Source organism: Triturus cristatus, chromosome 9 (genome assembly GCF_964204655.1).
Source record: "Triturus cristatus chromosome 9, aTriCri1.1, whole genome shotgun sequence".
NCBI lineage: Eukaryota > Metazoa > Chordata > Amphibia > Caudata > Salamandridae > Triturus > Triturus cristatus.
The window spans coordinates 880,083,493-880,110,503 of NC_140592.1; the positions used below are offsets into that span (position 1 = coordinate 880,083,493).

At 44.7% G+C, this 27,011-nt stretch overlaps 1 protein-coding gene across 10 annotated transcripts in view; it reads right to left on the reverse strand.

The window, feature by feature from the left end:
- The window catches only part of EML1 (EMAP like 1), an 889,011-nt gene that overhangs the window by 347,131 nt on the left and 514,869 nt on the right, over positions 1 to 27,011 (reverse strand). For 3 of the 10 annotated variants that reach the window (XM_085626398.1, XM_085626397.1, XM_085626402.1), the window contains exon 1: positions 25,689 to 25,901. The exons of 2 other annotated variants lie outside the window; for them this stretch is intronic. In XM_085626398.1, the coding sequence (XP_085482524.1) occupies positions 25,689 to 25,755 (67 nt within the window). In that variant the 5' untranslated portion in view covers positions 25,756 to 25,901. Of the gene's footprint in view, positions 1 to 25,688; positions 26,372 to 27,011 lie in introns of those variants that run through there. 5 more of the 10 variants (XM_085626400.1, XM_085626399.1, XM_085626394.1 and 2 more) reach the window with 5 other exon arrangements.

The window sequence follows — 27,011 nt, forward strand, 5'->3', positions numbered from 1 at the left end:
ATCACTCTGGGTTATTAGAAACTGGTCTCCAGTATTTAACTTCTCGTCTAGAAACTAGTCAAGGAATCATTAATTTAAGGTTTCTTAGTCAATTTAGTTCAATGGAAGCAAAGCAAGACTACAACACCCAGAATGCATTAGGTTATTACACGCTGGACCCAACTGGCGTCCAAGACTTAAAACTGTGACTGTAATAGCCTTAAGGGACAATGTCGCTTTAAACAGCAGTGAAAGGGAAGGAGTTCTGGAGTTTGCATCAGTCAGTGATGGCTGTCAACAAAAAAGAAAACAAGTCATCTTTTCAGATGAATGTGTTTTTTTCTCCACACACCATTACAAAGTAAACACAGCTATAAATACAAAGGTACAAGGTAGCAAGTGTGCGTCAAAACAAAAATATTTAAATCGTCCTGTGAAGTAAACCGACTGCTAAACTTACAAATCGCATTAATAATATCCCCAGGCGTCAGTCAGACAGTTACCTCACATATCCTCTGGGTATTACCGGTACAAGGCTTTTCCAAGCTGTACGCATTCACAAAGGGACAGCCTTGTTTTATAATCCATGCTTGCTGAGAAAGTAAGCGTGTGCGTTCCACAGAAATCACGAGACAACTGCTGTGCTGACAATTCAGGGTAAAAATTAGAGCCAATATATCCACTATGCTCTGTAAGCGCCACGTCTATCAACACTTCTTAAGGGAAATCCATACTCGAGTATCTGCCAATCAGAACCATTAGTTATCATTTTACAATAGTAGAAGGAAAAAGATATATATCTATATATATATATATATATATATATATATATATACACACATACACATATACATATACGCACACACATACACACACACACACACCCATATACATACAGACACACATACATACACACACATTTTTTAAAAGAGGCCTATTCTGATATCCGAAGGTGCCTGTAATAAAAATAAATATCACTACTCGTATTACTTTATTACAAGTGAGTAGTGATGTCAGAAGGATTCCCACTCAAAGTTCCTTCTGCACTTCTCTCCTTTTCACAACCTCACTCACAGGCGGAAGTCCTGTTACTTCTTCAAATGGCAGCGCCTTCCTACAGGGGCTGTACGCTGTATTGGCATAGCCACCCGCTGCTTCGCTCTCTGCGTCTCATACAGACACTGCGGGCAGTCTGGCAGACTGCACACTGTGCTGACCATACTCAAGCTATTGTTTTCGGGGACCACACATTCTGCAATTGCCTCTAAGGCCCATGGTTGGCCTGTACCTACTGCCTGCTCCAATCCCATTACAAAACAAGACAAAAACAGGCAGCACACATTCTTCAAATTGTTAATACAGCGTGGTTTTAGCCCTATATACGGATATAGTTCTTGCCGTGCTTGCCATTTTGGGACTTGCAGTATTGCGGTCACAAAATGTCCAACCTGAAAGTACCACCAAAAAACATATTTTATCTTAGACAACTAGTGCACTCCATTGCAAAATGGGGGCCACAGAAAGACCCACCTATTACATTGAAAGGTATACCTCAACTACATTTTTTTTAAATGATATTGGCCGCCACCTGGGGCTTCTTTGACCTCATAAAGACACCTGCCATCTGGACAGGAACTCCTAAGTGGCCTATAAAATGTTATAATCTAAATCTACAGTTGGGGTAAATTTTACAGTGGCTGCTGGTGGACCTTGAAGGTAGGGGGAAGTAAATACCACCCTCAAATTGGATTGAGCAAGAAGGCCTACCTCTTTGAGAATGACTTGGACAGGTTCTCCCACTGAGAAAAATATAAAAAATATATACGGCTTATACAGGATTAAACTGTGCATTTTACAACACAATGTTAGCACAAATCCTAATTTTCTGAAAACTGCACTATTAAATATAATACTATTTGTTAATGTTCTGCAAGCACACGGTATTTTGCCTCATAAGTTTCAACTTACAGGAGGAGGCCCAACAGCCCTCTGGGCCTCCACCAGCATTCCCCACTCTCAGTGGTTAAGAGAACAGCAGGGACTGGTGGAAGTGGTCATCAGTTATACCTTATTCTTGTTCCGCCAACATCCCTCACTCTTCTGCCAATCAGCAGGTGGAGGTTTGGTTAGAGGGGCTTGTGCCTGAATCGCTCCTCTCTCAGGACCGGTTATCTGTAGAAGCATGTTTATGTGCACACCATTTGCTGAAGGGGGGCTCTGGCTGAGACAGAAGTGCAAGGGAGCCATTAGAACATCTTGTGGCCTGAGTTCAGGTATTCATGTTGCTAATGGCTTTCTTCAGTGTCAATATGGAGTGTTTGGCCTCTGCCCATCATACCCTAATAGGCTGCAACTTACATTATTCCATTTATCTCTCATCATCACCCTGACTCAAAGTGCAACCAACACTTTACTGCAAAAAACACTGCTAGCTACAGTAAAGAAAGTCCATGCTTTAGACTGTATTGTTTCTGCTGCTCACCATCACTGGCACCGGTTCAGATTAGCACTTCATGAGTCTACACTTTGTGGCCCAAAAAGTATCAGAGTTACTCACCTATAGAAAACTTTCTAGTGTCTCAACAAACACAACACGTAAATTACAATTATCTCCCTTCAGCAAATTTCAAATAATGCAAGAATATCTCAGTCAATGAAGAGCATACATCCCTCCACAGAGTTGGACCTTTGAATTAAAACTTTTAAAAGATCCAAACTTTACAGATGAGATTAATATCAAGGAGGAACACGAACAATTTATGAAGATCACAAGTCTGCCACACCATGCATGGCTTAGGGTACGTTTACACTCTTACACAGGGCGATTGTTGAGACGTTTTGACTACAAAGAAGGATGCGCATTGTCAAAAATTCCAAAGTCCCTCTATTAAATTGATGGACCCATAGTAGTTACATGGATGGGACACAGAAATTGAGAAGCAGATTGAGCTGCCAAAGCGGTTACAACTGGAAGCAGCGATCAATCAGCGAGACGGGGTTCCTGCGTAGAATCCAGTTTAAACAATAAACATCAAATTCAGAATTGCGAACCTGCAAGGCTCTTCATAACATGAGGAGGAATCCTGAAGCTCAAGGACCAGTTGCAGGGTCTGTCACGGGTGAGGCGGGTTTGCACAACTTCAGTTTCCTGCTTTCTTTTATCTTGTGGTCAGTTTCCTAAATGACTATTGGATATTACAAGCAGTTATGGGTTAGAATGTAGGCACTAATGGTTAGATTCAATCAACAAAATGCTGCAAAAGACTTCTTTCCCATTTAAAAGAAATATATTGCCTCTTTTGGCGCTTGCAGAATACCAGAGCCAACCCAAGATCCCCGTAATGGATTTGGGACATAAAATTCATCAATGGAAATTACAGTGCCTCCTCTTTAGTCACATCCTTTTTGTGTACCAATTTACCTGGGTGTCAAGATGTAATCTATTGGTTGTCCCATCCTCGAAAGCAAGATAATAAAACATACTCCATTAGGCTAGTGTCTCTTATGAAGACGCTGGATGAGAGAACTGCCCTGGTTCAACAAGATCCAAGGTTTCTGCCCAGAGTCTGAGAAAAGAGGCCTATGGTTGGATGGGGTGGAGGGAAGCTTTCCTCCTCAAGTCTAAAGTAATAACTAGTAATTAGTCTCCCATTCATTGATATCATGCTGTAATCCCCTGGAAGGATTTGAATAACTGGATATCCAAGTAAAAATAGGCTTCTTTCTTAGGCTGAGGGGAATCTCCTTTATTAATCACCTATTTTTGTGCTTTTATCATCCCAGAAAATCGAGGGTTGACTTTACAGGAACAAAAGCAACGAAAATATAACAAACAAGTAATCGAGATTGAGTGGCCTTGCCAAATAAAATGTCCCCTTATTATTAAACTCACTAGAAATATATCTAGCATCTATAGGAGCAAAGAATGTCTATGATGGAACTAATTGTGGTTAAAGTACTATAATTGAAAAGAAGATGGAGTTCTGATTTCACCGATCTTCTCTCTCTTGCCTCTATTTGTCTAGGCAGAAGGAGAGAACCCCTTCAAATTCAGCCTGGAGGTCATTGGATCAGGGAATTTGTGATCCCACGTGTGGAGAATTATTTTAAAAGGGGTGGCCATAGGTTACAGACGGGGCCTACCCGCCATTTTGTTTCCAGAACAATACTTGATGTTTAGTAGTCCTTGTAAGGGACTATGCCATAACCATATTTGGAATAAAGAGGACCTTAATAAAGATCACTAGAGAGAAAGTAAAGTTGCCACATGTTAAATTTTAGCCCTTGTTACTGAAAGTAGTAGCCATCGAAGCTAGCTGTACAGAAGTAAAACTGTTAAAAAATATTTTGAATTGCAAGTTGAGAAATTCATAATGCCACATTTGCACCATATTTTAGATGTGGCTAGCAACACAAGAAAAAAAAACATGGGCAAACTGAGGAAAACCCTGGGGAAATTTTTCTTTTTACAAAATGTTTAATCCACCTAAAACAGAGCAAGAAGTGGTAAGTATACAGATGAACAACATGATACTTATGGAGTTATTCTGCCAAGAAATGTCACATGCTCTGTCCATCATCCTTGCATTTACTCTGCCCAATTAGACATGGGTGGGGGTGGACTGCTGTATTTCTGCAGATGGAGACTCAGCACACCCTGTACGTGGAAACCCTTGATGTGTTAGTCCATCTGCCACAGGTCGCCAGGTCACCGTAATGGCAGTCCCATCTTACTTGAAGTGGACTGACCATCAACGGATTCCTGCGATGAAGCCTGCCACGCAACACATGATGGACCTTGTAGGAAAAGCAACAATGGCTCTGATGTAGAGAGAGAAAAATCCTTGCACATCAGGGCCTTTTGTGTTGCTGAGCAGGGCCAAAACCCCAAGGTTTATGCATAGCATTGGGTCTTGACTTCAATGCATCTGTGATTCCATTAATAGCATGGAGATCCCTACCAAGCATGCAGGCATCTCTAAAAATGTTTAGCAGTCCTCGGCTGGGGCAGAGGCCAGGGCATCAACTGACCCGGCAGGCTGCCAGCAAAGTTCAAAATAGGCTTCTCAATTTCCTGTATTTCATAATGTGATTATATATGTCTTTCTGTCCATGAGTGTAGTTAGTTTCAACAGTGTAGGATTTTATTGGGAAGTCCTATAGTAGAGCAATTCTAGGTGGTTGCATTGGCACCACCTGAAGGGAGCATTTTTTTGTTCCCAAAAGCAAAAAACGTTTGCCTCTTGGTAGTGGGATATGGAGGTAGATTGTCACTTTAGTTAGGTGGCAAAAATAATTGCTCCTACCGAGACCATGTTATTCAAATCTACTAGCTGAGAACCAAATTGAAAACTCGCATGTACTCATATTGAACCACAGCATTCATAGACCAATCACGTATGACAGCGTAAAGGAGGAAGACTCATTCAAAATTCTTAAAACTGCAGTGCCTTTCTCACCCATTTTTTCAGTTTTTGAAGTCCCCATGGTTGAGATACCCGTCTACAGGCTCTAAGCCTGACTGCAAGGACACTCTTGTCAAAACCTTTGCAGGATTTGCAAGTCCCACAAAAAGGCCCATTGAGTAAAGATTGAGTCCATTCAGATCTCCTATTACTGCATCAGAAATGAGAGGGTTGTGGATAATTCCAGTAATTGGGGTACAGGACATCTTCTCCGCCCTTGAGCACCACAAACATTTAGAGTGATTTCTGGGAGCTCTACCACTAAAGCCAGAGATATTTCAGTATTGCAACACACCTCTAGCAAAGTATTGGGCAGATCTGTGGTCAGAGAGTCTTGGGGTAAACAACCGTAGAAACATTGTGCCCACAGGTTTCCCCCCCAAACCCTCTAGAGATAGTCCAATTAACGTGTTCATTTTCATCAGGAATACCAACAACTGAGCAGCCATTTTGTCACCACTTCAGCGCCATTTCTGCATCGGGCCTCAGGTAGACGCATATTATTATATGTCCGTTTTCAATCCGTAGGCAGGAACAGAATGAGGGATTGACTGGAAAGAATAAAGCACTGGTGATGAAACACGGATTGTACTACTTGCCAAGACATTGTGCTCGTTAAATCGGCACAGATCTCACCAATTTGTTCTGTCTTTCCGCACTAATTCCCCCCCCCTGCGTATTTTATCATTTAAATAATTAAGCCTGCCTGAAAGCAAAAAAAGACTGTTTATTGTTCCCGGTTTGCATTAAGTGTTTCATCCGTTCAATATTAGCCACTTCCGGGTCTGCAAACAACGCCAATTTTTTTCTAGTTGTGACTTCATGTTTTAATAATGTGCAACAATAAAAGTTCTCGGGGCCAGTAAATGGGAGGATGGCCTACAAAGTTTCAAAGCTATTTGAAAGAACGCGGGACATGCACTACCTAGGTTAATTTCCTTCTCAGTTGTAAAGTCAGAGCTACCTCATAAAAGCCATTTGGCACACTAGTATTAATTTAGCATACAAAGCCATGAATCAGAACTAAATAGATGGATTAAGCCACGAAATGAAGAAGAAAGGAAAGAAGAAAAGGAGGAGAGGAATCGAAGGAAGGAAGAGAAGAAAAGAATTAATGAAAAGAAAAGGAGAAGACAAATAAGAAAAAGTAAAGAAAAGGAAACGAAGAAAGAGAAAACAAGAAAGAAAGAACATAAGAAGGAAAAGGAAGAGAAAGAAGGAAGGAAGGAGGCAAAGCAAGCTAGCTAGCTCATGTGACACATATTATTCCAATGCACCATTGACCAACAAATCAGTCAAATACGCTAGTTATGAAACCTAGTCTAACTTGATGCTTTCCAGTAACTGGTGCACCTGATTGGCTGCACAGTTAATAAGGTTTAAAACCACGACTCCAGTTGCATTATCTCTTGCGTTGGTCTCAGTAACAGCAGGCAGCTGACAACCTATACCTGCAGTTACTATGGACTGCACTCCAAACAAATGCATGGATTGTCCCGTTTTCATCGTGTAAATGAATGCGAGCGGACCGAAGACAGTGCAGCCTTAAACAAAAGCAACCCGGAGCAAGAGAATACTTTGTGGCTAGGAGAACAAGTGAGCAAGCACCGTACGTCAAATCGAAACTTACAGCAGTAAAGAAATGCCAGGCCTGTCCCGTTTCTCGATATCTCTAACATTTGTAGCAACACCCACCCACCACGAGGCTTCCAACATTACCCCTTCTTCTATTCCTGGTAAATTCTAAAGCTTTCCTAATAGAGCCATTACCACACACACCTATTCCTGGTCCATTTATTAGTGAATCCCTTTCCACTGAACTTCATTTTTTAACGTTTTTCCAAATGCTCATCCTGAAACCTTATGAGTTACCATAACACCCAGGTAAGTAGGTGTTTCTGCTCACGCCCCCTTCACTTCTTTCCCCGTATTATTTTACTATAACATAACCTCATATAAAAGGCAGATCGTTATCTCTGTACATCAAACATACCTGGTTTCCGGGTGACCGCGTGAGCCTCATCACACCGGCTGGCCTCCGAACTCGCACATAACACGAACAAGCCATCCTTTCAGGTGGTCTTCCAATTACCGCCTGAAAGCAGGGCACCTGGCTCAAATATCAGGCCAGGACAATAGCTGTTTTCTATCACCTCATGCATGTTTTAGGTCTAATGGGGGAGGGGATATTTTCTACGCTGGAAAATGCCCTCCTCCCCTCCCCCAAAGAGTAGCACATATATAGAGTTAGGGCTCTTGATGGATAAAGTTACAGGAGTCCAGAAGGATTTGGAGATATAAGATTTAACATAACTTATGGAGCGGGGTCTTTAAAAGGTAAGATCCCGTGTGGACCTTAAACAAGACAACAAAACGAAGAAAGACTAAGATATACCGGCGATACACAACCTGGTACCCCCAATGGACGCACCACCAAAAGTGGGCATGGACGAGTGTGCAACAGTTCGGCGTGGAATCCTTAAAGTGCTTTTTAACTCTAATTTTTTGTAGCAAATTCGAAGCAAGCCAATGATTTACAGTCTTGTTCACCATGGAGTAGCTTTTACAAGTGACCAATTGTGTTTGAGGCTGCATCATAAAAGTCAATAAGAGGCAAACGTGCATGGAGTCTCAAATGACTGCACCAAAGTCAAGGTAAGCCAGACTCTTGATCCCTCATGGAAAAGCCTGCAGGGCTATTGCCTTTGTGATGTCTGTTTCGTGGATAAAAAACCAGAACTAGTATGTTGAAAGCACTCAAACTAGTGCCTAGAGAAAGCAAAAACAGATTTGGCCAATACACAAGTGCTGTTACACGGTCATCTGGTAATACCTAAAAAATAACCAGAGCCCCAAAAGCTGTGCATGACAACCAGCCAGTGCCCAAAGCCACACACACAGTCACCTCTTCAGAAAAACATAAAAGGAACGCGGAATATTTGTTGGTAACTTCCATAATCTGGCTAAAAGAGTCATCTGTTTGCAATTCACACTCATCCACGTTCAGTATCATCATGAGAGGCTCTGGGCTGCACTGCTGATCCAGATGAATTTGGCAATTAAAATAGAAAAAGAAAATACTAAAATCAGTCACCCTTTTATCTGGTAATCAGAGAGTAAATGCCACCGCTATTTATAGCTCATCAATGCTTTTCATTTTTGAAATTGTTGTGCATAGAAAACTCTGAATGAGTGAAATTCCAATAACTTTTTTTTTTTTTTTTTTTAAATATAGTGCTCACTAAGACATGGATTTCACAGAAGATGGGTTTTGAACAAAGAAAGCCAGAAGACTGTGTCACTGTGGATTCTAAGTCATTACCTTCAGGTTGTGCATAGTACTCCACAGTGTTATGTTATTCGCATCTGTGTGGTAGCAACCACCATTGTTATGGCATTGTAGTGCATTCCCTATCTGGGCGCACTGTTGTGCAGATCTGGGAAGGGAGCGGCAATCGGGCGGAGGAACCACGGTTAGATAATGTATGGTGTTTTTGTGGCACGAGGACCGTGTTGTAAGCAAAGATTTGTCGGGTATTTAGATTCTAAACTCTGTGTGAGTTAGTGTAAACTAATGTGAGTGATCCAGAAGATCTTTGTGGTGCTTTGGGTCTTTGGGTCGTTGGGCTGAAGGACATTCTGGTTTGCTGTTGGTTGGGGGGGGGTCAATTGTCCTCTGCTCGGCTCAAGTATAGTGGCAACGAGAGAGAGAGAATGACTAGTGACAGAATTAGGGCCTTTCAGAGATTTAAATTAAAGCCCCCCTATAAAGGAGTACAACGCCAAGGAGAGCCCCGGGGAGTAGGGGCAAAGCCTCCTCTCCCTTCTAGCATGGTCAGCAGACAGACCACAGACAGTTGCCTCTACCCGACTGATTACCTGTGGGGCCCACAAACTGAAAAGAGACATAGTTGAAGTTGATGGTACGCCTCGGTTCATTTCACTGGATGCTCTCACTTCAGGGAGGTAAACGATGGTAGGGTTTGAGGAGAAGAGCTCATCAGGTTGCCGATGGTCTTTCTTGGCACTCACTTAAACATAAAGGCCACACCACAGGCTGCTAGGTGGCGGTGTAATGTTGCTCATACGCTACTAGGCCAACCAGGGCTAGGCATCACTTTTCTTAATGCCCGTGTCCGTGACTGTCAATCCCATTAGCATGCACCCTTGTCTGCGTCTGTGCCCCTGTCACAATATCTGTGCCTCTCTGTTTCACTGTCCAAATCCAGTTCTTTGGGTCTCAGTCTCTTTGTCAATGGCTGGTGGTCCCACTGTCCATGATTTCTGTCCTATCATCCAAGTGTGCGTACCTTTTTCCTCGTGTCAGAGTCAGGGCATCCCTGACACAGTGATTCTACCCCTGGCCATTACCCAGTAGCCATGTCTGTGTTCCCTTTGGCACAGTATCTAAGTCTCCCACTACAGTGTCTGCCTCAGTGCCTCCCCGTCACATCCACTTTGTCAGTGCATGTTTCAGTGTCCTTCTGTCCCAGTGCTAATGTTTCTCTGCCCCAATGTCTCTCTCCATGTTCCGTTGTTTATTTCAGGATTTCCCATCCCCGTTTCCATGTCCTTAGCCCCATCCCAGTGTGCATGGTCAGGTCTTCCTGTTAAGATATCAGTGTCTCCTTGTCCCAGTGTCTATCTTCCTGCCTATAGTTCTGGCTCATTGTCCAGGGATTGGGTCCGCGCCTCCTTATCCTAGTGCATGTGTCATTGGCTCCCTATCCCTATCCCAAAGCATGTGTCATTGTCTCCCTATCCCAGTGCATGTGTCAATGGCTCCCATTCTAGTGCATGTGTCATTGGCTCCCTATCCCAATGCATGTGTCATTGGCTCCCTATCCCAATGCATGTGTCATTGGCTCCCTATCCCAGGTTGCATGGGAGTGCCTCCCTATCCCAATGTGTATCAGTGGCTACCTATCCCAGTGCACGTCAGTGGCTCCCTATCCCAGTGCGCGAGTCAGTGGCTCCCTATCCCAGTGCGCGAGTCAGTGGCTCCCTATCCCAATGCGCGTGTCAGTGGCTCCCTATCCCAGTGCACGTGTCAGTGGCTCCCTATCCCAGTGCGTGTGTCAAGTGCGTGTGTCAGTGGCTCCCTATCCCAGTGCATGTGTCAGTGGCTCCCTACCCCAGTACGTGTGTCAGTGGCTCCCTATCCCAGTGCGCGTGTCAGTGACTTCCTGTCCCAGTGCGCGTGTCAGTGACTTCCTATCCCAGTGAGCATATCAGTGACTCCCTATCCCAGTGCACGTCATTGGATCCCTATCCCAATGCATGTGTCATTGGTTCCCTGTTCCAGTGTGTGTGTCTTTGGCTCCCTAATCCAGTGCATGTCATTGGCTCCCTATTCCAGTGCATGGGTCATTGGCTCCCTATCCCAATAAGCACGTCATTGGCTCTCTATCCCAGTGCATGTGTCAATGGCTCCCTATCCCAGTGAGGGTATCATTGATTCCTTGTCCCAAGGTCGTGATTCCCTGGCACAGCACCTCTGCCTTGGTCTCCTCCTGCCAAGTGGCTATATATGAAGGTCTTTCAAGAGTCCGTAACAAAGTGCCACTCTCCCAATGCAGGTTTTTCCCTAACCCAGAGTCCATACCATGTCTTCTTGTCTGAGCATCTACATCAGGGGTCTCCAACCTTTTTATTAATACGAGTTACTTATGTTCAATTAAAATCATGCCGAGCTACTAAATTATTTGTGTTGAACACATCAGACAAGATTGCATCAGTGGCCACCCTATGCAAGATTACCAGCCATGACCACTTCAGTTCAGCATTGCCAGCAGTAATGTAAAAAGGCTTTGTGAATTTGGAATGCATCTACAGGGGTAATACATCACAGCCACAGCTGCAATGCCCCTGCATCAAGGTATCAATACCAAGGTAATAATATTAGCTTTACATACGTTTTGGAAATTTTGGGTTCTGAAAATACACACATTTTCATATCTGATACACAATTTAAAATGTTGGTAAACATATACTAATTTAGCTAAAATGTTTCTAATTTAGTAGGCTGTGCTGCACACAGGAGACCTACTCACAGGTAGCTGGAAAGCTACCAGTAGGTCACAAGGTACTCTTTCGAGAAATCTAGTCTATATCTCGTTTTTAATGTTTGCATTTTCTTTTCCCACTATCTCCACCCATGTCTTCCTGTCCAGTACATATCTCCTATTTAGTTCCTTACTGTCCCAGTGACACCTATGCACGCAATAGTTTAGATAAACAACATTAAAGCATATCCGATTTGGTCAGTTCTGCACAAATATTTATAATTTCAGTATCCTTACTATCCCCTGTCAAGAAAATCTATGCATGTAGGTTTTCTGAAGCACAAGCAACATCCGGGTTGTGTGTTGGGTGCCTAGTTTAGAAAGTTAAGGATTTTGAAAGAGGTCGATTTTATGCAAGGAGTGCAAAAAAGAAGGGTCAGCAAGGGCAATTCCATTAGGAGCTGAGATCTTAAGTAAGATCCACACTCAAAGTTCCTACATGAAGTGGCAAAATAAAGATGCAGAGTCAGTGGTTGCCGACTAAAGAAGCAGACATTAAATAGATGCGTGTTCCGAAAAGACTATACTTCATCCATGAGACAACTAAACGGGTCAGAAAGCCCAAGGTAAGAGAAGCATGCAACACCAGAACAGACCAGCCAATAGGTAGAAGCATACAACACCAGAACAGATCAGCCAATAGGTAGAAGCATGCAACACCAGAGCAGACCCGCCAATAGGTAGAAGAAGCACGCAACACCAGAACAGACCAGCCAATAGGTAAGAGAAGCATGCAACACCAGACCGGCCAACTAGGTAGCACAAGCTTGCTACACTAGAACAGACCAGCCAATAGGTAAGAGAAGCATGCAACACCAGAACAGATCAGCCAATAGGTAAGAGAAGCATACAACACCAGAACAGATCAGCCAATAGGTAAGAGAAGCATGCAACACCAGAGCAGACCAGTCACTAGGTAGGGGAAGCATGCAACACCAGAACCGACCAGCCAATAGGTAAGAGAACCATGCAACACCAGACCAGATTAGTCAATAGGTAAGAGAACCATGCAACACCAGACCGGACCAGCCAACTAGGTAGCACAAGCTTGCAACACTAGAACAGACCAGCCAATAGGTAGAAGCATACAACACCAGAACAGATCAGCTAATAGGTGGAAGAAGCACGCAACACCAGAACAGACCAGCCAATAGGTAAGAGAAGCACGCAACACCAGAACAGACCAGCCAATAGGTAAGAGAAGCATGCAACACCAGACCAGACCAGCCAACTAGGTAGAACAAGCTTGCAACACTAGAACAGACCAGCCAATAGGTAAGAGAAGCATGCAACACCAGAACCGACCAGCCAATAGGTAAGAGAACCATGCAACACCAGACCAGATCAGCCAATAGGTAAGAGAACCATGCAACACCAGACGGGACCATCCAACTAGGTAGCACAAGCATGCAACACTAGAACAGACCAGCCAATAGGTAAGAGAAGCATGCAACACCAGAACAGACCAGCCAATAGGTAGGACAAGCATGCAACACTAGAACAGACCAGCCAATAGGTATAAGAAGCATACAACACCAGAACAGACCAGCCACTAGGTAAGAGAAGCATGCAACACCAGAATAGACCAGCCAACAGGTAGAAGAAGCATGCAACACCAGAACAGATCAGCCAATAGGTAAGAGAAGCATACAACACCAGAACAGATCAGCCAATAGGTAAGAGAAGCATGCAACACCAGAGCAGACCAGTCACTAGGTAGGGGAAGCATGCAACACCAGAACCGACCAGCCAATAGGTAAGAGAACCATGCAACACCAGACCAGATTAGTCAATAGGTAAGAGAACCATGCAACACCAGACCGGACCAGCCAACTAGGTAGCACAAGCTTGCAACACTAGAACAGACCAGCCAATAGGTAGAAGCATACAACACCAGAACAGATCAGCTAATAGGTGGAAGAAGCACGCAACACCAGAACAGACCAGCCAATAGGTAAGAGAAGCACGCAACACCAGAACAGACCAGCCAATAGGTAAGAGAAGCATGCAACACCAGACCAGACCAGCCAACTAGGTAGAACAAGCTTGCAACACTAGAACAGACCAGCCAATAGGTAAGAGAAGCATGCAACACCAGAACCGACCAGCCAATAGGTAAGAGAACCATGCAACACCAGACCAGATCAGCCAATAGGTAAGAGAACCATGCAACACCAGACGGGACCATCCAACTAGGTAGCACAAGCATGCAACACTAGAACAGACCAGCCAATAGGTAAGAGAAGCATGCAACACCAGAACAGACCAGCCAATAGGTAGGACAAGCATGCAACACTAGAACAGACCAGCCAATAGGTATAAGAAGCATACAACACCAGAACAGACCAGCCACTAGGTAAGAGAAGCATGCAACACCAGAATAGACCAGCCAACAGGTAGAAGAAGCATGCAACACCAGAACAAACCAGCCAATAGGTAAGAGAACCATGCAACACCATAACAGACGAGCCAACTAGGGAGGACAAGCATGCAACACTAGAACAGACCAGCCAACAGGTAGAAGAAGCATACAACACCAGAACAGACCAGCCAATATGTAAGAGAACCATGCAACACAAGAACAGACCAGCCAAAAGGTAGGAGAACCATGCAACACAAGAACAGACCAGCCAATAGGTAGGAGAACCATGCAACACCAGACCAGCCAATAGGTAAGAGAAGCATGCAACACCAGAACAGACCAGCCAATACGCAGGAGAAGCAGGCAACACCAGAACAGACCTGCCAATAGGTACTACAAGTGTGCATACCAAAACAGATCAGCCAATAGGTAGGAGAAGCATACAACAGAACAGACCAGCCAGTAGGTACGAGAAGCATGCATATCAGACCAGACCAGCCCAGCCAATAGATAGGAGAAACCTGCAACACCAGAACAGACCAGCCAGTAGGTAAGAGAAGCATACAACACCAGAACACATCAGCCAATAGGTAAGAGAAGCATGCAACACCAGACCAGCCAACTAGGTAGCACAAGCATGCAACACTAGAACAGACCAGCCAATAGATAAGAGAAGCATGCAACACCAGAACAGACCAGCCAATAGGAAGGAGAAGCATGCCACACCAGAACAGGCCCTCCAATGAGTAGGAGACGCATGCAACACCAGAACCGACCAGCAGAAAACTACAACAATCCTCCCAACGAGGCACACTTGTAGCTCATTCCCTGGATATAAATGATCTAAAGTTAGAATACCCCTGTTTTGGAACAGGGTTTGAAATCACGCAAGGCTTTAGCGTTCATATGCATGAACATTAAGTCAATTGTTCACCTGGTCAACTGAGTTTTCTTTTACTGCTGCCCAAAATACAGCTGACAGGAAAGTGCCAGTAGGGTCTCATACACACTGATTCACAGCTTCCTAACTAAATGGAGATATTTGCACCCCAGTTATCTAAAAACTCGCTGGCACTGTGATCTCAATAGTAAAATATTGCCATTCTCTTTTTTATGGATAAGTACCCACATGGTGTAGAAGAAAATTAACTCCTTAAAATGTATGGCTTCAAAATGGGCAAAATAACACATTTTCACTGGAGAATATTAAGGAATCTACTCACTGAATAGGTACCCGTTAGCATCACCTAGACAGTAGATAAGATGGAGGCATATCAGAAAGAGATCAGAAATCACTGCCTCTCTTCAGGCTCCCGTTTAAACCAAGATGGAGTCTGTTTAATCATAGTTTAACCAACATAGGGATTCTACCATGTATTATGTGAATATATAGGCACCCATGTGTGTGCTGCTATTTTTATTTGAAGTGTTTACTCATACGTGAAAAATGGTGCAAAAGGATCAGAGCTCCTTCTCTCAATTTGTGGGAAGGGCAATGTTTAAAAAAATTGTAAAATACCCCCGATTCAGTGTCATGCTTCATCATTGGGGTCTTCCCGCCCCTCTACAGGATGGGCCGTGCTATGACTTCCGTAGATGCAGGAGCACTTTATTCAGTGATTGGTGAGTATGTGTTGAGCGTGGGATCGTGAAAAGAAAATATGAGGTGGTTAAAATTTCTCTGGCTAGTAGAACGAAAATACTTTGTCTTCCCTGGCTGAGAATAGTAAAAGTGGGGAGGTGTAGATGGTGTACTATAATGAGTCACCTCCTACCAGGTCGACATGTTTCAGAAGCCATCCCTTTGGCTTTCTTCCTCAGGACCAAAAATACGATCCCCGTTACACCTCAATGGGTGATAGAATAAATGTACATATGCCGGATAGTCACAAAAAATGTCCTTTGTTCCCTGTTATGGGAGTAGAAAAATATACCACTTGTATATCTTAAGAACTTTAGAATTAAATCGTTGTCGCTCCATGAGCTCACATGAGCGGTGTAGGGCGCCCTCAAATAGACAATCCTGGAAGGAGCATGATCACTAAAGGAAGTACCTTCTCGTGGCTTGTCTGAACCTGCCATGGAGCGATAACGATTAAATTCTTAAAGTTCTTAAGATATACAAGTGGTATATTTTTCTACTCCCATAACAGGGAACAAAGGACATTGTTTGTGACTATCAGGCATATGTACATTTATTCTATCACCCATTGAGGTGTAACAGGGATCGTTTTTTTGGTCCCGAGAAGAAAGCCAAGGGGATGGCTTCTGAAACATGTCGACCTTGTAGGAGGTGACTCATTATAGTACACCATCTACACCTCCCCACTTTTACTATTCTCAGCCAGGGAAGACAAAGTATTTTCGTTCCACTAGCCAGAGAATTTTTAACCATCTCACATTTTCTTTTCACGATCCCACGCACTACACATACTCACCAATCACTGAATAAAGTGCTCCTGCGTCTACGCAAGTCGTAGCACGCCCCGTCGAGGAGCGGGAAGACCCCAATGATGAAGCATGACACTGAATCAGGTTTCAGTGTGTGAGGGTTATTTTACAATGTTTTGAAACATTGCCCTTCCCACAAATTGAGAGCAGGAGCTCTGATCCTTTTGCACCATTTTTCACGTATGACTAAACACTTCAAATAAAAATAAAAATAGCAGCACACACATGGGTGCATATATATATATATTCACATAATACATGGTAGAATCCCTATGTTGGATAACAGTATCAAGAGGAGGACGATTCTACCTTTTTCCTCTTCACTCCCTCCTTCGATTTTTTGATTAATCACAGTTTAAGACAGAAACATATTTATTCCATTTCAAGAGTGCCACCAACATAAGCCAACCTTCACAGTCCAATTTGCTTCCTTTAGGTCAAGACTTTTCTGGCAAGGTAGTTCCTGCTCCCTACTATGTAGACTTAGTTTGAACCATTTATTTGTATTGAAACTCTTTAGTTCTTTTCTATAGAGCCATCTGGTTCTTTGCTGCTGCAAAGACCGTTGCCGTCTTTCCAGTACCACTAGCGCCAGATTCATCATTCCAGTCTTCACGTTGAAAATCCTCTCTAGGCGCCATTCCCACATATTTCTGTGTTTCCAATTCCAGCCATGCAAGGTATTTTCCTACTTAAACTCCCTACTCTCCTGCTCTTTCACAAATACTTTAACCATGTTCTATATCAGAACTCAGAAATGCTTGGATATCTTCTGGCTTTTTAATGCTACAATTCCTTGGCTCTGTGTGCTAGAGGGCATCCTTTAGTAAAGAGCGGGGATACCAGGTCTGACAGTGTGGGTTCTTGAAAGTGAATTGATACCTTAATGACTTGAAACACAAGGTGAAGCAATGATCCCCGAATGCAACAAATGACAGAGCAGTGTTTTGCTCCAACTCCCCCTTCTGGTAAGAATAGTGAATAAATGGTGACGAAAATACTGTTAACTCCATTGAGGGCACAGGCACCTACCTACATGCCAACCAAAGGACTGCTCATAGGGCAGAGTAAAAATAAGGTTTCCTGCCTGAAACTCCCGACATAAGAATACTACAAGCTAGAAATTGCCACTGCTGTGCAAGGAAAAAGCATCCTCAATGCTGAAATATTGGAATTTCTGTCTTCCCGAACTAGGCCCATTTAAAATCTCACAGCAACTGTCAGTGGGAAACCAGAGAAGTAGAAGCAACGAAAAGAACCAAGTCAGCATGCCTTCACTCCCCATGGGTGAGCCTGGGAAGGGTCCTTCTCGATTTCCTCAAGTGGCTGTTGACACAGCTGAAACAGGTCTAGGTGTTACTCAGGCTAGCATTGTTCTGGGCAGAATCCCAGAGTTCCTCAGTCCCTTCGAGTGGGGCTGGGTATTCTCTATTCAATAACAGAGGAGACTTTTAATAATGGAGGAGATGTTCAAACGTGGCCCACGCTAGCCCCCATGCAACAAAGTCTAAAAGTCTATGTTTGGTCTTAAGAATCAACTTCAGCTGAGATGAGCGCTATGTTTGTCCGAGTCCCTGAGAGGCTTGACCGCCTCAAACAGCGTTACTGGAAATGAAGGCAGCCACCAAGTACGGGAGGACTAGGACTTATCTCTGCAGGCTCCAGTCTCCCGACTCTGCAGGTGTGCAACTCTTGCGGTCTTTCCCGAATGACACCGCAGGTTTTCAGTCATCAGACGGTTCACGCCGGTGCCTCACGTCCTCATCGCAGCTACTTTGACAATCTGTAAATGTCTTAACAGCAGCCTGGGTATGACGATTCAGGGCAACGGCACTGCCTTTGTGGTCACCCGCTCCTGGTACAAGAGGGTCGCCATCTTTACAATAATGGGTAGGCAGCCAAAACCAGGATCCACTCACAGGATCCCTGCTGGGCCTCCTCCCTTCAGATGCTCGTCCTCCTCCTCACAGGGTCTGGTATTCTTGGAAGGCAGGCAGAAGGCTGGTGCACCAGGCTAAGAGCAAATGGACTTGACTTCCTGGGAGATGCCCCTCACCCAGCATGGAGACTAGCAGACTTTTTTCCCTAATCCTGGTTCCAGCAGCTAGAAATCTTGGCGATTTCTCATCTACTGAACAGTGCTGTTGAACAACCTGAGGGACTCAGGTTCCCAACTTTATAGTCCAAATCCAGACACTGATACGATTTAGCGTTTGGCCTTTTGATATTCCTGATGCGAGTGTCAACTTCTTTGAAGAGCACCTCCTTTCCTCTGCCAAAGGGACAGTTTGCCACAGCAGGAGCTGCTCCAACATAACCACAGCACAGCCCAAGAAAGCAACCAAGAATCACACCAGGCTGTCAACCCCCACTGAACGGAGGTTCAAAGGCCTAAACCTTTCTCTCTATCATGATCCAATAGTCCTACAGTGGCAACTTTATCAGAACCACCATCTCACTTAATAAGCTCAGAACCAGATGACCAGTAACTCTTCCAGGAATCAAAGAGACCTTTCATGTGCACATAGGATGTTCTGCTCCCCTTCCTCCAGAGTGTGTGTTCACACCCCCGCCCTCAGGAACATCGGCAACCCACACTGCCTGTCGGGGGATGCAGTCCTCACCTAGACTAGCCATTCCAGGCCCTGGGCTATTTCAAAGTTGAAACCACAGACCTCTGTCATGTACTATGCACAGGCACACATACATCACTGCACTCACACACAAGTGTTGCATGCTGCCTTGTGCTACACACTATCACCATGTAGGCTAAGGGTGAGTTAAATACACAACAGCAGAACTTGACATGAATGGGCTGGTAGGCACCACTCCAGTAACACGGGTAAAAATGTCTTATTCATATCGCTGATTCTTACTGAACACAAAATGGGTACGCTGCCACCACCACGCTCTTGTCACTAAACTCCTGACACATAAAGTAGCTACTACTATTAGGGTAGTGCTTGGTGCACCCCTTCCAGTCCAACAAGACTGCATTACCATGAGACAGGCCTGGGTCACAGCAACACATGCATGATCCTGGTGCACCCATTACCAAAAATGAGTACCAGGTATCTAGACATCCATGCAGCTGGGCACTCAGGGCAGTGGTACATGTCTGTTACCGTGAAGGGGACTTTTCCATCTCAACAGGATTGCACAGGCACTCCTCACTACTCTTGAAATATTGTTCCTGTGTTCCCACACAATTGAGAGAAGACATTGGACCACAGCAAATTACAAAATAAAACAATTATGAAAATAATACATCATTTGAAAACAGCGCTGTAAATGCTCCAAGCCATTTTAAGTCAGGGCATCAATAAAGGCTTAAACTTCATCTGGGTAACACATATCCATCCTGTAATCGATACATGAGCAGGTCTCTGTGTCTTACAGAAATTCTAGACCCACGGCTGAATACTGCGGGACGGTCTCCTGTAATTACACCTTTTCACCCCTCCCCCCGCCTCCGTAGAAATGCAATTCCCCGGGCTTCCCACCTGACTACCAACCACAGGAGAGAGAGAAACACAAACCTTGCTCTGCCCAGCTTCCTCATCACAGCAAACAACATCAAACTGCTCATAATTGCATAACATCTGCAGCGGTTCAAAGCTCACAGGCCTGTGAGGTTGTTGGGAAATGTTTGCAATAATTAGCTGTTCTTCCCAGTGATTGTTCCTGCACTGCAGTATGATTAGATCATGTTTTTATTGGACAGGTTGCATTCCTCTTCATCTTAAACCACCTTCCAGCAACGTAATCACAAATAACTTGGTTTGTGGGGGGGGAAGGGTGAAATAAACACTTTGTTGTGCGCCTCACCTGCCCTTCAGGAGACGTCTACTGTGCATCTTTTATTTTTTGAGACATGGGCTTGGTTTTTTGAACGATCCACCATAATCTAGTCACCATATATACTCTCAATTAAATCCAGTAATGATAATGATGGTATTCTATAAAGCCACAACCAAACACTGAATTACCGTATGAAGATTAATAGGCGTCACCTTTACCCACCACAATGGTGCTCATTGTATATATTTTGGATGGGAAAAAATGGGCCGGCCTGTTTGGACTTCTGGTCAATCCTGTGATCTACAGGTTACTTATAGAGCTCCGCGTTAGGCACTCAAGCTCATATCGGGAACATAATGCATGCTGTTCGACGTGTGCTCGTCCCATGACCTGGAATGCTCGGAGAACATTAATGAATACAGAGAAGGGGCATTATGATTACACATCTATTTCAATTACGGTGATCCACACAACCGCAACTTCATCCCAATGCATTGTCCACACAATCGCTTGCGACATCGCGGATGACCACTTAACAAGGATTTCGCTGGTAATGTTACATATTACATAATAATTGAAATCACTGGAGACATCAACACTTAAAATGTAGTTGTAAGGGCCGAGAACGAATTTCGCCAAGTAGACATCCTTGTAAAGAGTACAAGTTAGAATGTAGAACAACCAAGCCTGTATTTTCAATATCAGTAAATAGCTGTGGAAAAGAGAACGCCTTTGTAGATTTATTTATGATGCACAGGTGACAAGATATTCAGTGTCAACAGTGAGGTCATTACAATGTATTTTCTGACATCATCAGTTCATATAGAAAATAAAGACAGCTACAGATCCACTCGCTTGTTTCACATATCCTCACTGAGCATAACAGTAGTTTTGGAACTTAGATGTCCCTGTTGTAATGTATATAAAGCATACTTTCACTTTCATTAAAGAGAGGGTGATAAGATGAGGTTTTTGCAGATTCCATGATGCCCTAAGTTATGTGAAAGATGTTGTGATAGGTAACGTCACCAGTGAGGTCATTGATATGGTAATTTATGTCATCTTTGTGTGCATCAATAATAAGGATTGTTGCAGTTATGCATGCACCCAATAAATATTCCTGTAACATTTATTTATATTTAGAAGGCTACTTATTCACAGGCCCATGCTTGTAATTGGTATATGTAGTATTAAGACGGTGTTTTCATGGTCAAAAAACACATGCGGAAAAGACCAAGGGTTTGCAGGGTCACCGATGCGATATATTATGGAGACATGTGTGAAAGAATGAACAACGAATGAGGGAAGGGGCAGTTTTGTTGCTGATCTCACCAAAAGTAGAAAATGTCATTTTTTTACGTTTTGGCTCGAAACCATAAATTCACTTCAAATAAGGTTTTTCGAAGGATTTCTTTTCATATTTCATTATATTGATTAATATCTGATCTTAGTAGATAGTCTTAACTACCCTGAACAAATGCAAGCATTGTCATTGTATTTTAAGGGTTTTGTAATTGTGCTTTAATATGTTTTTTTAACTTGCTTGTAACCTATTTTCCAAAGACTATAGGACAAGGCAGCGCCTTGTCGGAGTCCAAGGCTGCGCCTTCAGTGATAACCCGCGTCCATCCCCTGCCCCACAGAGGATGGGTCAGGCTCAGCTGGTTCTGGTCACAGACCAGGACATTCATGTCAGGCTCCTAGTCCCTCTGGTGTTACTGCTGAGTGAGGAAGGGCAGTGGACTCTAGGAACTGGCTGGGGTATTTGGCCACATCCGTGACACTTCCCCCATACCACAGACCCTCCTGACCATAGACATCAGCTGTGCATAGTGAACTATGCACACCACAAGTGGTTTTCATCAACTCCCTGCGAACAGTGTCAATGCCACCCAGAGGACTCTGGGCACTGGCCTTCAGCATGTCCCACACTGAATCCCCTACAGACTTGAGGTGTAAGGTTTAGAAACAGATCTGTATTTACCCTTCCAGCGAACAGATGTTGAAAACATGTATTCATTTGCATCTTCCATGAGGCCACTGATGGTGTAAATCAATGTGTTATGCAACATACACAATGATTTAACTACAGAGGCAGTGTAATATCATCTGTGCATAAAGAAAATATCAGCTGCTACAACTTGACTCTAAAATTTGCTAGAAAAGGTTACTCCGATATTTGTATCAATATTTGTTCACTTTTTTTTTTTAATTCTCCAAAATGCTCAGGTGTGGCCCTGAAAATATTTAATCACAGATTTTCAGGAGTGCTCAGAAGTTAAAACATTATTGCATTGGGAATGTTGCACGCTCATAGTACTTCACGCACAGATGTAATACATGACTGCATTTGCACTTTTTTTCGAAATTGGAAAATATTTTTCACTGTGGTGAAACCCCTTCCTATACACTTCCACCAATTTTGTGGGGTTCCTCCTCTTTCCCATCCTGGAAATGGGTTTAATTTTATAGGAGTAAATGTTTAACTGTTTACAGAGGTAGAAACTACCTGCACAACATTGTGAACACCCCCATTTAGCAAGTGCTCCCACCCAGAAAACTCTAAAGCCCACTGCCATAAGCTGATTTACTCACACTTGAAATCCTGCCAAACTGATGGAATTTAAGCATCAGTAAGTCCATTTTTTATTTACCGATTCTCTGAATTTGATGTTGGTTTCATAAATAGTACTATTTCTGGGATGAGTTGCACTTAGGTGAGCAAATAGCTTTATGAATAAGGCCCAGACAAACAATACTGTTTTCTAAAATCAGCCAGCAGGTGAGCAACAAGTAATGACGTGTGGCCTCAATGATGTCACTGATAACGTGACTTGTAATGAGACATGCAATGGCACTCATGACGTCATTTTGAATGCCCTGAATATCAAAGGATGCTGCAATTACACTCACTAGCAGTCATAGCATCAAACTATTTTTAGACGGCGTTAGCATCATCTCCTACATCTGGGTGGTCCTGTGGGAGATACTTACAGGAAAAAAGCTGCATTTCCACTGCCAAGAAACAGGGTGGAAACGAGCCCACAGGTGTGGAAACGAGCCCACAGGTGTGGAAACGAGCCCACGTGTATTTTTGTCATTGTTTCTGCAGGAACGTCATCTGTGATGCAAAGATCCAGGACACTGTGAGCTGCTACACGTTAGAGAGTGGAGTGAGGCGGGAAGGAAGTGGGTGTAACCAACAATGACCCCAACCCTTGGGGACCACAGGACATAGGTCTCTGACTCTTGGTATATGCCCAGAGCCAAGAAGCAAGGAGGTGTGGAGGTTCACATTGTGGATTCAACTCGTGAGATCCTAGACCTGACCAGTGCTTAATTTGCAAAAAACCTGAGTGCCAGGACTCTCGCCAGGAGGCCACTGCAGCCACCACCACTCATTGCCCCTGCCATGCAGCCAATAACAGTAACAACACAACTTCTAACCATCACACTCCTACAAGTGTGACAATTCGGACTATTTCAGGCCCCCAAAGGATAAGGATGGCGTGGGCGACACGTAATAGTCATTTTAATGAATGTAGCATTAATAATTAACTGTTGTTGTGGTCATCTTTAAATTAGCTAGACAGCGCTACCTTTTGGCAGGCTGTCACAAGCGCCGGTGCGGAGCACCGGAAACCACCGGCTCAAATTGAGGGCTGGACCTGATCAACTAATAGGTTATCACACAGTCCAGAACAGCAATCACGCGCGGCCAAGCGACTACTCATCTTTCATTTACTCCTCCCGGGTCAACATTTCACCCCAGACGAGCAAGACAAAGACCCGGAGAGCCCTTTGACCCCCGTCAGGGCAGAACATTTCTAAAGGGGGAGGGGCACAACTCACAGCTGAGGCATTACAGTTCATGAAAGTGACAAAGAATGTAGCAAAGGAACAAAAACAGCCGGTGACCGAGAGCACAAGACTATAGTTTGCTGCACTGTGCCTGTAACTTTAAATGTTCAGAAGATGGTGCCAACACACCGATGCTTAAAGCCAACACTTCTGACACCGACACCCCCCCTCCCCCGACCCACTGCTCCGCTGGTGCCCTCCCTGTTGGCAGGGACATCTAGTGGCTCCATTTCAGGGTTGAAAAGTTCATGCCGTCCGGTTTATATACCTTTTAATGACGGTACATATCGGTTTTATGATATAAATACAGGAGTGCAAGAACAGGATTGGAGGAATTACTCACACTCCACTTGACTCACACTTGAAAGAGGCAAAACATGACATGAGTCTGGAAAGAAGTCACAGTTTCTACAAGTTCACGCTGCTGCTTAATGTCACTAATTCATTTAATTACTGCCAAATGTGCCCGACAAGTTAATGACTACGCAGTTCTGCCGGAAATTGACATATGACCAAATCTCAATAAAAATTTTAGCAATAATTCGAATTTTACTGAAACAGGCAGAGGCACGTGCGCAATAATACGATGTTGCTTTTTCATTCTCAAGATGCACCTGCCTGAAAGCAATAGTCCAAATATAGGTGGGTTGAACTGAGAAGAGAAAGCATTCGTGCCCCAGGGGGCTGCTCGTCAGGAAAAGTAACTCGGCCCATCCGGATTTTATTTGGTGCACACTACTAGTCAGTGCACCAAATAAAATCAGGATGTCACACTGTGTAAAGAACTTAAACTCAATACAACTTTAACTAATTGATTGACAGGGTTTTGGGGTTTCACACAAGACGTGGAACAGGCCAGTGTCTGCTTTCCACCACTCCTGCATAACTGCACTTCATTACCTCAGCTACGAATCTGGGGGAGTTCCCATGCATGCCGGCCCCAGCTGTCCTTCCCTGCAAACAACCCCTACCCCCCCCCCCCCCCCCCCAACTCGGAATTTAACGTGCAACACTTGAACCCCTCAAAAATGTCCCGCGCCCCAGACATCTCAAACTCGCACTTGGACCTACCCAGAGACTTCGCTCGGCAGGCGCTCCCTCCCGTGAACTTTCGCCTGTGTTCGGTGGCACGGGTCCCAGGCACCGACCCTTGGCCGGGACACCCCCGATGTTTCCCCCAACACGCCCTTGTTAGCAGCTGGCCCTTCAGTGGGGGAGGAAGGGATTAAGCCAGAGCCGAAAACTCTGTGTGAACGCAGCCCACCATGAAGAATCGCTTTATGCCACCAGAAGAAGTCGCCTGTGGGACTTTCGCAGCCTGTGCATTGTAGCATCTTTGCAGGCTGGCTGCAGTTAGCCAACAAAAGGCACTACAGACCTGAAGTATATTTGGAAATGGAAGCTCTCCCCACCAACTTTGCAGAAGCAGGAAGATGGCCATTTTATATTAAAATGATAGCAAGCATCCACGATAATGCAAAAAAGAAAAAAAGAGGATTCATTTTTCAGATTGATTATGAAAAAAATAAATAAAACTACATGTTTTTTTTATTTAAAAAAAAAAAATAAATAAATAAAGGAAGGTCTGGTCTAGTGGTCCTCCCACCTTCCCTTCTCATGGCGGAGGAGGAAGATGTCAACCATTATTTTAGGCAGAAAAAACGGTGCACAGATTGAAACGCATGCAGCAGGCAGGCGGGTTACCGTTGCAGAATTGGAGGAGGGAGGTGGTGTCGTAGAGGCTGTTGTAGCTCGAGTATCCGTCCTCCATGCTGCCTTCCTCGATGTGCCGCTGCCTCCGCGCCGGCTGTGGTCAGTAGGGCCGCCGGCGGGCTCCGACCCGCTGTCCCCCGCAGCGCTGCTCGTCACCGGGACCTTGTCATCCCGCCCGCCCGACGCTCCACCGCCGAGCCTGTGCGAGGGGAGCGGGCAGAGGGCTCGGTGTGGTCGCCGGCCAGAGCCCCGGCTGCTCGCATGGGCGGGGGTGTGCGCGGAGAAGGGACGGCTTTCCCCGGCCGCCTCCTCCCACTGTCAGCAGCCTCTGCTTCCCGGCGTGTGCAGCTCCCACGAGTCACGCTCCGCTCTCCTCTCCACGGCGTGTACAGCTCCCCACGGCAGCCTGGGCTGCTCCCGGTGGACACAGCTCCCACAGATGCACGCGCCGTTCTCCTGAGCGCGACAAAGGCACGGTCTGCACCCCGGAGGTTGTACACCCCCTACAAATGCACCCCGTCTTCTGGAGGACAGACCAATCCGAAAAGCGCTCCCTCCTCAATCTCACCAGATCTCTCCTTCCAAGTGATCTCTGTGCAGCGCGTACAAGATTGTCAACCACCACTCCCGAGACTGGATTCCCTCACTCCAGCGCGGGCGAGTTGGCCGGGAATGTTGGAAGCTGACTTGGACTTTAAAACCCCTCCCACTAGTACCAAGGGCAGGGCAAGCGAGTGTGAGAAGAAAGTCTGCACCGCTGTTTCCCAAAGGGATGTCTTCATGGTACTGGAAGGGCTAACCGAGCCTTGAGTACACTGTCCAGGGAATGCGAACCCCACTTTTTGCTGAGGCCTTTCCCGACCCTGAAGTAACAATCTTTGTATCGCCTCTTTCCTCTGCACTCCACAGTCCTCTCTAGCTCAATCACTTCCTACATTTCTGTCATTTCTGCTTTCCCCGTTTCATGCCTTTGTCTTCTTCTGGGTAAAAATCTAATGAAATATAAGCCCTGGTCACAAAAAATAAGAGCTGCTGTTGACCACTGGCACAAATTAAGCACTGAATTGAATTGGGTCTAACCCCCCTTCCCTGCAGAACACGTAGTTAACTGGCCCCTGCTCCCCCATTACCCATCTCAAAATATATGGAGCTATTTTCTATGTGCACCTTTGGGTAAATGTCCTTGGGCACATTCTACAACCACTTGTGCCTTTCCCATATAACCTAGTTGTATATAAAGCGTGGTGTAGCCATTCTGGCCAGGTCTGCACTATATAAATAACCCTAATAGAGATTACGGAGTCTCTCGATTAC